Source organism: Nannospalax galili, unplaced genomic scaffold (assembly GCF_000622305.1).
Source record: "Nannospalax galili isolate Female #2095 unplaced genomic scaffold, S.galili_v1.0 scaffold253, whole genome shotgun sequence".
In the NCBI taxonomy this organism is placed as follows: domain Eukaryota; kingdom Metazoa; phylum Chordata; class Mammalia; order Rodentia; family Spalacidae; genus Nannospalax; species Nannospalax galili.
Window position 1 is genome coordinate 5,067,098 of NW_008335287.1, and position 12,255 is coordinate 5,079,352.

A 12,255-nucleotide genomic window follows, 5' to 3' on the forward strand; every position below is an offset into this window, starting at 1 on the left:
TTTCACATATTGACCATTTTGTTGAAGATTCTTGTGATTTATTTATTATTTATTTATTTGTTGTTTACAAACTCCTGTTTCTATTTCTTTGGGTTTAATATTTTAAAATTTTTTTATTAATTTTCTTTTATGTGTATGAATTTACTGCTTGCACATATGTAAGTGTACCCACATAGTTGTGCAATGCCTGGAGAGGCCAGAACAGGGCACGGGATCCCTGGAACTGTGAGTTATGAATAGTTGTTAGGCTCCATGTCAGTGCTGAGAACTGAACCCGGGTCCTCTGCAAGAGCAGCCAGTGCTCTTAGCCACTGAGCTAAGACCCCACCCCTTCTTTGATTTAACTGTAGATCAGCAGGACCCATTCTACCACGGGGTCCCCTCTCATTGTTTCTTCACCTTTGTCAGAACCAAATTTTTAAATGATTATTATGCATCGCACTGTTTTTGTTATCTGACATTCATCTGTAAAGCACAGGTAAATGACAGCTGAGCCCACCACACCATGATGTATGCCAAATAGAGCCTACCAGTGACCCATTTCTAGACAAATTTGAAGTCACTTTTCAGTTCTTTTCTTACTTTGACCTCTTTTCAACATTTATTTGCTTTTGAACCTCCCAGTTGCTGGAGAAGTACCACTTATATTTGTTTTACTTACCACTGGTTTATTTGGCCTCTGCCTCTGCATCACATTTTCCTTGGTCTTTTAAATGTTTTCCTTTCTTGGGAAAAAACTCTCGATTTATCTTTTGCTTTTATTCTTCTCAAAAGACATTGAAAGGTCCATTCCCCAATGCAGCATGCTGATGAATCCCAAATCTTATCTGTAGTCCAGACTTCTCATTCTGTCTGCAGGTCATGTGCATTGTAACTGGCAAAGCTATAGGTTCTCGACATTCAGCGTGATACGCAAGGAGCTCTCCACCTCTCACAAGGACCCTCCACCTCACCCAATGGCGAGACACAGCCCTCATTTCACACTTCATAATTCACCCAACTGTGAATGCCAGACCCTGAGTTTCCTCTTTAACTTACTCCCTTCCCTCATCTCAACTGGTTTCATACCTCTTCCTGCCCATGGCTTAAATCTTGTTTCAGTGGTCTTATCATTATTCTTAGAAATTATTTAAGCATTCTCCTGTCCTTCCTTAGCAATGTCCTTGCCGTTGCTTTTGCCACCATAAGATCTCTCACTCTGAAAGAAGCCATTGTATTATGTCTGAAAAGAAAGCACATATTCTCTAAAGAAAATATGTAATTGGTTTCCTATATCAGTCACTGTGCTACTAAAGGTTAGTCTGTTTCATCTCTCAAATGTTCTGTGTTATTATGTACCTGCTGCCCACCCCTAAAGTCTTTTGTCTAACATTGCTAGTTATATATCTGGAATTTTCTCTGGTATTTGAGCACATTATATGTGCTATTTTCTTCTCTCCTCATATTTTTTCTTATAATTCTGAACTTACCTCACATATCGTGTGTTTTCAAAAGCCTTTAATGTTCCTGTACACAAAGTGGAGTTACTTGCCTATCTTTCGTTTAACTTTCTGAAAAACTCTTTATCTAACTATGTGGGATTTTTTTAAATCTTAATCATTTTTTGACTTATAAATTACAGGATACTCAAACAGAGTGGTTTATATAATGGTGAGCATATTGCAGATACGTAAAATTAGGCAGCAAAATATCAAGTATAAAAGTTCTAGATTTAGAAAAATGTGTTTATAACACCAATCCTAATATATATAAAGTGGCAAAATGCTTAATCCTTCTGAATAATGTCTCAGGAGATCAAAAATGATGATGTTTATGTAAAGATTAAATTAGTTGGCTTATGTGAAGTTTCTTTCAAAATAACTTGGTTAGAATACATATATATGTATTCAATTAATGTTAGATCCATCACTGTTAGTCTGGGATTTGTATACTCTATTACTCTATCATGGACACTTCCAAATCCATAGGAATACACACACACACACACACACACACACACACACACACACACAGGCATCTCATGAGTCCCACAGGAACTCAGAAAATATGTGAAAAATAAAAATAGGAAGGTATTTATTTCTTCTAGGTACAAAAAAGTGAAACTATATAAAGTGAGGACTGTCTTCAACATTTCCCTTCACATTTCATAGAAAACAGGTTAAAGTCTTGTCACACTATAAAGTCTTTTGATAGACTTGTTTCTAGAATGAAGAAAGGTAGCCCACATTACATTTTGCTTTATTTTTCTTAGAATGATTTTGATTCACATATTTAGTTAGGCAAAATGGTTCAAAAAATTACTTCAGTTATAAATTGGTAGCTGTCAAACTTAAGGCCAAAAATAAATTTCCTTAGATAATTATTATGATGTGTATGGGTAGCCTTGTGGAAAACTCACACTGGTCACATTGGTAAGATATTTGTCTTACTTTAGATTGATTTATTAAGTTATTGAGTACTTATGTATATTATGTTGGTTTTTAGGAATGTAAGTTTAGCTAAAATATGGGTCCTATATACACAGGAAAATACTTGCTAGGAATTCAAGTAAGTTATATCATTAGGTATACTTGAAACAAATATTCATATAGCCAATAATGCATTTCTTGATTTATATCATTTTATAAATATTAAAAGTTATCAACAGTTAAATAATTTTTAAAAAATCATGTGCTATTTACTTTGAAGAATATTTTTCTGATGCTGTAAATACAATTTCTAGAAGTTTGAATTTTTTATATCTAGCCTATAAAATTAGAATAAATATATTTTTAAGAAGAAATAACTCCTTGGACTATTAGCAAGCACATGACATTAATTGACATTTTAATGAATTGTCCCCAGCTAGGAAGATTCACCTAGACCAGAACTGAGCCTATTCATGCGTCAACATGAAGTGATATACAGTTTTCTTTGTAGAAAAACTGTATAGCAATTTTGACAGGTCCTTATCTCAGGAATTCCATCCAGACCATCTGGAAACTTTATAGTTAGGCATCACAATTTAATACTGTCATTGCCTAATCCCACTTTAAAAAAAATTCTTTTTAGCATTCAATCATAAATGGATCCTGAGGGAACTGTGATTATGATTCCACCAGTTCTTAGATCAAACTTAGGACCTTGTTTATTCTAGGCAAGCAATCTCCTACTGAGCTATGATGCCAACCTATTTGGAGTACTTACGTGTTTTCAACAAAACATTAGATTTCTCAAAATCCCCTTCTATGTTGTCTGAGAAATTTGTGTCTGAAATGAATTGTAATGATGCATCACTCATCAGCCAACTACCATCTGACTCATAGCCAAAGAACAGCTGCTGACCATAGGTAGAACACCGTTGATCCTTTAATGCTACAATGATAGTTGTAAAAATAAATTCACCTGGTGAACAATGGGAGACAGAAATGGAATGTAACAAAAGGAGCTCAATATCACAGGCTTCTGAAGAACCAGGAAAAGTTATACATATAAAAACAATGGAATTAGTTTCTTCTGAGTTCCGTTTATGACATTAGCAAAAAAAAAATTAACAGGGTGAATGTCATCAATCACTACTTGAGAGTGATAAGTGAGAATAGGGGATCTCTTTAACAAAATCGAAAGAGGTTCTTATTCAAAAGCATGGCAGAGCTTTGGGAAGCTTCTGTCTTCAGCTAAGCAAGGTTGTGAACCCTAACTGTGGAAAGTGGAACATTTACGGGGCATTTTATGAAATCAAAACTTGAAATTCCAGATCTCCTGGAGCTTTCTAGGTCTAGAGAGAATTAGCCTGTTCCTCTGAGAGGCTTACTTCCACCACCATTGAAATGATGCTAAAACTTCTTAACTTTGAGGCGGAACAGACACCTTGGGATATATTATCCACTTTTATTAGTTATTATTATCTGATCCCAGTGCATAGAGTCAGTAGATGACATTACTTGGGTCAGATATGGTGGTGTACACCTGTAATCCTACCACTCAGGAGTAGAGGCCAAGGATGGCAAGTCAAGGTCTAGGTCAGCAAGAGTATATAATTTAGCAAGCAAAAATACATACAAACAAGCAAATAAACACATATATAAATAATCCGTATCACTTTGAATTGGATCTATTGAATCTTTAGGAGAAGAAAGGGAGTACAGTTCAAGTGGGTAGTAGACCCTTGTGGCAGGAAGTATCACAGGATGTAAGGAACTAGATCCTGAGACTACTGAATGAACTGGGTTGGAAAATAACACTGAATGAGTTTGTGGATAAAGCAGAATAGCGAGGACAAAAATAAGAACTTATTGACACGTGATCACTCCAGCAGGATGATCCTTTAACACATTTGCCTCCTCAAAGCTTGTGGAATGTAACAGTTCGTTTCAAATGATGTACAATTGCCAGAACTGCTGTGTAGGCTGTTTTTTTGTTTGTTTGTTTGTTTTTGTTTGTTTTTTTTTAAAAAACAGGTCTTGGTAAAGTGAATATAAGATCAGGTACAGAAATAACATTTGCTAACCACAGTTTGTGTAAGAGCTTGAAGCACACCCCATTGGCTAAAGTACTAAAAGTTTGCTGATAATTGACACACAGACATCACTGAGAAGCTCGCTGGTGACTGTCCTTTCTAATCAGTGTTGATGGGCACGAGATGCTGTTGTAGAAATGAACTTTGTGAGAGCAGTAGAGATGACAATTTCTTGATATCATAGAAGTTGGATGACAGTGCTTAGCTGACACATGCAGGGTGAGCATCATTGAATTCATAAACAGCTTGTTTGACTGCAGCTAGCACTCTAGGCTCACAAAAATCTATGGAGATCTTTTAGTACATACCATCTCTAGGGAGAACCATAAGTAGACAACCAGTCAGTATTGCACAATATACACAATAAAAATAAATCAAAACCTAGGATAAAATGCTAAATATGGACAACTCATTAAAAAAAATAAAACTATACCTTGTTTTCCAAATTCTGAACCTGAGGCAATTTTCAGAATTTGTGCTAACTGACTGAGGGGGCACCTAAATTACCCTGCAGCATCACTTTGATTATATACAGTGGTGAGTCACTACGTTCTTCTTCCTACAAAGAGCATGCATCCATTTATTTTATAATAATAGTCTGGGGAAAGGAGCTTCCTGAAACATCTTTGGAACTGTCACAGGCAGGATCTGTGCTGACCGGGACATAAAAATTTCTTCAGTGGGCATCTTGCCATAGGAATATCTTGTCACAGCACTTCCCAATAATGTAGGAATACCAGCTTAGTAGAAGGATGGTACAGCCTTTTTGAAATGCCAAAGTATCTTAAAAATATAATATCCAGTTAAGAGAACGTGCTTTCTTCCAGGTTATAGTAAAATTCTAAGTCACTGACCATAATTACATGATGGTCATTTTTAAGCTGAATTCATGGGTTTAAGAAACCAAGAGTTACCTCACTTACTAATGTCATATCTAATGACCCACTCAAAGGGGATCTACGCATCTCTTCCCGCAACTCTAGGCTCTGCCAGTTTTGAGGTCCTAGTTCCCAGAAAAGTAGAAAGCTTTTATTAAGAGACATAAGAAGAATTCCATTAATCTTTAAGCCACAGTGGTTATTAGTGACTGTAGGCCTTTGTTTTAGGAAACTGAAGATAAGAAGAGACAATGTCCTGGCAACAATAACCAGTTTATAGGTCCCCCCTGTAATAAGACATAACAGGATACTGAGGAATGTAGTGGATCCCCAGTTATTCTCAATAAGTCATTTTTAAGATTGTCTTTTCCACATTTGATGTTAAACAAATCAGTGCATTAGGCATATCTGAGAAAGCGGGGGGAGGGGCAAATGTCTATTTTCTTAACAGAGAAGCTCTAATAATCCTACTAGAAAAGCTGCCTCTACCACGAAATATACTAGGCCAAGGTTTGAGGGATCTAGGCCAGTCATAGTACAAAGAAATGATGGCTATTACCCTACAGCAGTTCCTTATGAAGCCTTTTCCAGAAAGGGAGACTAGAATCATGGCATAGCTTTTCCCAGCTAGAAACATCACCTCTCACAAGTGGACCCGAGTTGACACTAGTTCACAAGCAGCAGCTCAGGGCAGCAGCTCTTATTCCTCTTGCTGCTGAGAGTATTAGCAGCTGGTGCTGTCCACAGGTTCTTTTTGTAGAAATTGCCCTAAGCCAAACTGTGCTAGACTTTCCAGGGTCTTATTGCCTGGTGTGAAGAAAAAGAAATTGAACTGAAAGATTCATCTAGAAAATGCTACCCAAAACTTTCACTATACACACATCTCTTAGTTAATCATTTCTCTGAAATCTCACCTAAGACAAATGCAGGTATTTGTGTATATTTAGGAAAATATAAAGCAAAAATTTAATGATACATGAATATACACCCTATATTAACTCATATCTAAGTGATATATGTGTGTTACTTGAACTACATATGGATAATATATATATATGTATATATATACACATACATATACAGAGAGCTATATGTAATCACCCTTTGAATATTTGACTTGTTTAAATAAAACTTATTCAGGCTTGCTATTTTCTAGTTCTAGAGAAAATAATCACTTGATGATTTTATGAAGCAGAAATTCTTAGTGTCGTGTCTCTGGTTGAAAGCTCAACCAATAGAATGTTGAAGAGGTTATGACAGGATTAGATTGTCAGAAAACCAGTGGCCTAAAGTGTATCCAGACTGAGGAAAGCATGTTTAAACGATTGTTCAGACCTAGACTGTTCTCAACGGGGCCTCATCATGGTCACCCCTGACAGGAGAAGAGCTAGGGAGATATCCAAAAGTGGATGCTGGAAAGGAGAGCACTAGTGTTGTGGTTGAATATGAAGTGTCTCCCATAGATGCATGTGTTTGAACACTTGGTTATGGCCCTTTTAGAAGGTGGAGCCTTTCTCGAGAAAGCGCATTTTGCAGGGTGGGCTTTTTAGGATTTACAGCCAGACTCACTTCCAGTTCTGGCTATGCTTCCTCTGAGTTGATAAATTTGATCAGTCTGCCAGGCAGGCCTCACACTCCTGCTGCCCTGCCTTGCTCGGCATGATTGACTGTCTCCTTTGGAACCATAAGCCTTAAAATGTTTTTGTCAGCATATTTAATCTCAGCAACAGAAGAAAACTAGAACAATTATTAACTATTCAGAGCTTATGGAGCCACCATATTTATGTCATCAGCCAACTGTTTTCCAGCTGATTCTGTTCTGTTTCTAAACTTTGTGGCTGAGAAATTTGATTTTTACAGTATAATGTAGCTCATCTCTTCTAAAAAGGAACTTACTCCTAAAGGAAACTGTGTTTTTAACAAGAAAGTGAATAAAACCTTCATAATCTAAATGTAGTCAGTCCTTTTGTCTAAGTCACTGAACTGAACTGAGTTAAACAGTCGTCTGTTGGATTTGGTTTATATGAAGAACTAATCAGTATGTGAATATTTCATAGGCTTGGAAAACTTGCAAACATTTTATGATAATGATTCTAAAATCCCCAAATATCACACCTTATTAAGAGCAGACAGCACATGTCCCTGCATGGCCAATAGAGTGAATTTAAACTGACAGTCCTTAATCTTTGACAAAAAGAAGCAGTTGTTCTATCAATTTGCACTACTAAGATTAGAGGCCTTGAGGTAGCTGTGAAAAGATTCTAATGTTGGAAAAAAATAACCTCTGAATGTTGCAAAACTAGAAATCAAGGTAGTACTGTCAAACATTTCAGTTAGAGAGAGAGAGAGAGAGAGAGAGAGATTGCCAAAAACGGGGGAGATTTTGAATTACGTTCTCTCTTTTGTTTCAATCATTAGCTATTTCCTCACAGGTTGTGTTGGCTTTTTAGTATTTTATACATAAAAAAGAATCTTTCCTAAGGAATGGTGCTTTTTAAATATGCTGTCTTGCATATACTCATATACCTCTTTATTATTCCTAGATACACACTGCAGATTTTCTCCAGGATTTCACTTAAAATTATCTGTAGTGTGGAGTCTTCGAGAGCCCAAACAAATGGGCAAGTTCCACTTTTGCACCTATTCATACTAAGACTTGAGTGCACTATGTGGTTGTAACATAAAAGCAAGAAAACAACATGGAATCAAAGGGGGGAGGCCAAATGAGACAATAATGCTAATAATAAATGCTAACCCGTATTCACTATTTGCTATGTGTCCTTGGTTTTATGAGCTATCTCATTTATTAGTCCTCCAACTTTCTGAATAATACAGTACTATTTTACTAATAAGGGAATTCAAGATCAGAAAAGTTAAATAATTATCCATGGTTATACAGCTAAAAGGGCAAAATCCAGATTGCAATGGTACTTAATAGCAAGTGTTTGCATAACCCTAAATGGGTTTATGCTAAGTTTCTGTTCAAACATGGGACTAAAAATGTGTGACTATTAGGCAGATATGTTTGTTAAGTTTTTTCTTCTATTAAGGAAAACCAATTGAACTGTACTATGTGAAGGACTGGCAAACTAGGGTCCATCAATCAATACTGATGAGAGTGCATGTATGTATTTATATTAAAGTGTTTCTGGAACTCAGCAACATTCATCCTTCTGAATTTACATGCAGTCTTGGCTACTGAGTAGATGAAACAATGAACACCAAACTCAAAATCTTTACTACTTGCCTAGTCTCTGAATCCTGTGGTATACAGGCACTTTGTATATATGAAATGGTGTATTTTTCAATGCTCAGCAATAGAAATCATAATGCCTTTTAGTAGTACTCTTTATTAGCACATTTCAAATTAACAAATACAATCTAGTATATAAAATTTAAGTTGAAGGTCAAGTTTTGCACCATTCAATATCATATTTTGTTACTATAAAGATTATAATAATTTGTAAACGTGATGTTTTTAGTAACATTGGTATTAAGTATCACTAAATGAAATACATCAAGATAAAAAGTCCAGGGGCTGGAGAGATGGCTCAGCAGTTAAGAACACTGGTTGTTCTTGCAGACCCGGGTTCAAAGCCCAGTACCCACATGGCAGCTAACAACTGTCCATTATCTCCAGTTCCCAGGGATCTGACAGCCTCTTCTGTACTCCGTGGGCATTGCACTGCACGGGTGCACTTATCTACATGCAGGAAATACACATATACACATAAATAAAAATAATGAATAAAATATTTTTAAAAGATAAAGCATCCACTGGTCTACATGATATTGATATTTTTGTCACTATTGATTTATCTGGTTTATTGTTTTATCCAAAGTTGAGTTTCTGAGTTTTGAATTCACTCCCATTTGTAGAACACGTAGCTGTTGACAAGGAGGTTAAAATATGCACTGTAATGTTTCTGCAAATCTCAAGACATAACTACCAGATTTCTTTCATTTTTTTTTCGCTTGGGAATTTCTTTTAATGAGTTCAGTAGCTCAACGAAGCCACTGCAGTCATTAGAAATATGTATAACTGGTCAGGTTTTAAATTTGTGCAACTTTACAACCTTGTATCATATCACATTGTCACTTGTCTGTTTTAATTTTTTCTAGATTTGGATGACCCAGTAGTAACTGTTCATCAAAGTATAGGTGAAGCTAAAGAACAGTTTTACTATGAGAGAACTGTATTCCTTCGATGTGTTGCTAACTCCAACCCCCCTGTGCGCTACAGCTGGAGACGTGGTCAAGAGGTGTTGCTACAAGGGTCTGATAAAGGAGTTGAGATTTATGAACCCTTCTTTACCCAGGTAAGAGTTAAGGAATAGTGTTTCCATCACAACCTACCAGGAGACTTTGCTAATTCAGGCAGCATGCAATGTTATAGCAATTTGAAAATACATTTTCTCTGAATCCAGCCTTTTAAAAAAAACTACATGTCATCACCATGAACTGATGAGTTGGGGTATTTTGCCCAGGCACCTGCTGCTCATCTGAGGCTCGTCTTTGGATTATCCCTGAAGTACAAGGTGAAAGGAGATAACCAACTGCTAAATTGTCCTCTGACCTCCACAAGCATAGCATGGCACAAGCATGCACACAATTTTACATGCAAAATAAATTTATAATAAAAAAATTAAAAAGAAAAAATGCTATTTGTCTGATTGAAAGATTAGAGAACAGAAATATGAAAGATAACTTGTTTTATATGTGGTGGTAAAATTTGAAATGTTGATTATTGGACACAGTTTTAAAAATATTTTATTTATTATTTTTATTTTGTGTGTATCAGTGTAATGCCTGCATGTATGTGAGTGCACCCGTGTTGTGCAATCCTGTGGAGGACAGAAGAGGGCTTTAGATTCCCCTAGAACTAGAGTTAAGGATGGTTCATAGCAGCCATGTGGGTGCTGGAAATGGAACCCGGGTCCTCTGCAAGAGCAGTGTGCTTAACCACTGAGCCATTTCGCCAGCCCCTATTGGACACATTGTAAAATTATTTTACTTATTATTTTCATTTTATGTGTATGCATGTATTGCCTGCATATGGCTTAGTGCACCGGTGTCGTGCAATGCCCGCAGAAGACAGAGGAGGCTGTTGGATCCCCTGGAACTGGGGTTACAGACAGTTGTTAGCTGCCATGTGGGTGCTGGGATTTGAACCCAGGTCTTCTGGAAGAACAACTAGTGTTCTTAACTGCTGAGCCATCTCTCCAGCCCCTTATTTTTAAAAAATATTTTATTTATTATTTTTGGACACATTTTTAACTTAGAATACTCTGACATATTTCTTCATCTATACGTTTGCCTGAGGTTTACTAGAAACTATATAATTATACCTTGGTTGATTTATTTAATTTGACTGAAGATATGTTTTAAGAGGAATAATTTTAATTTTCAAATTTGTAATGACAAATTTTAAATGAATGAGGCAATCTGTAATTTGTTTTCTTTTTGTTTTAGAAAATGTCTATCTTCAGTTTCTTTTGTTCATTTAGTTTTTATTTAATTAAAATTAAAGCTTTACTTTTTATAAAAATATAATTATCTAAAGTCATTAGTGTACATAATATAAAGAAAAACTGAAGTACTTCCATTTATAGAGAAAAATAACATAAAATAATCCTGTGTAATTTATTGAAGTAGAAAATTACTTTTTGAGGAAGACATTGAAACTTAGAGAAATATTTTAGAGCTATGTAATAAAGCATTTGATAGCTGAAAATGCCTGTATTAGTTACTTTTTATTGTTGTGATAAAACATCCTGACTAAAACAAGCTTCACTTCAAAGTGACAGTCCATCTTTGAGAGAAGTCAGGCAGGAATTCAGGGCATGAACCTGGAGGCAGGACCTGAAACAGACCACCAAGGAATGCTGCTTACTGGCTTGCTCCTTTGATCTGTGCTTAGCCTGCTTTCCTGTGCAATCAAAGACTACCTCCAAAGGGGTAGCACTGCCCACAGTAGGCTGAGTTCCCCACATCACTCAACAATCAAGAAAGTGCATCACAGACACTTCAGCAGGTCCATGTGGAGAAATTCCCAAATCGAGGTTACCTCCTCCCAGGTTTCTCAAGTTGACAACTGACACCAACCATGACAATGCTCCAACCATATCTAACTTAACAAAGAAAAGGGTATTTTTGTTTGTTGTTTGTTTGTTTTTAAGAAAAGGTCTCTTTGTAGCCCCAGCTGACTTAGAACATGCTGTGTAGACCAGGATGATCTCAGTCTCAGAGAGATTTGCCACCTCTGCCTCCTGAGTGCTGGGACTAAAGACATGTGCCACCACACCTTGCAAAAAATCTTTTAAAATGGAAAAATACTCAAAACAACTGTGCCGATGAGTAAAACTGTAAAAATTATGTAGAACAGAAGATAAACAGGAATTTGACCATATTGTTTGCATGTTTGAAACACTGGTATATTCATAATAAGGGACATATGGAAATAAACTTTAGATCTCATAAATGATGTGTTTCATAATTTTAATGATTAACACAGATTTCACAGGTTAACTCCAATAAAGGTTATCCTGAGTTTGTATGATTTCCATCACCGTATTTCACCATTTGAAATGTTTTGTTACATGATAAATTAAGGCTTGACCCACTTTAATTAATTGTGAATGATCAAATATTATCTGCAGAAGAGAAGAATAATTATACTGTAACACCTGCACACATGACATTCATGTCTACATTTTGCAATGTATTGTGAAGTATGTAGTCTTCATTTTGTCCAAGGTGTAGAATTTAGCTAGATATGATTTCTTAAGGTCTAAGTTTCAGAAAACCACTACTGTACATTTGCTACTAATGAATGTATCCCAACATAGCATTACTACTAAAGTCTGGTTTTCTTTTTTC

The 12,255-nt window shown here is 36.0% G+C and overlaps 1 protein-coding gene across 3 annotated transcripts in view; it reads left to right on the forward strand.

The window, feature by feature from the left end:
• Mdga2 (MAM domain containing glycosylphosphatidylinositol anchor 2) overlaps positions 1 to 12,255 on the forward strand; it is an 899,633-nt gene that overhangs the window by 552,791 nt on the left and 334,587 nt on the right. For all 3 annotated transcript variants that reach the window (XM_008829871.3, XM_029561983.1, XM_029561984.1), the window contains one exon: positions 9,499 to 9,695. In XM_008829871.3, the coding sequence (XP_008828093.1) occupies positions 9,499 to 9,695 (197 nt within the window). The remainder of the gene's footprint in view (positions 1 to 9,498; positions 9,696 to 12,255) is intronic.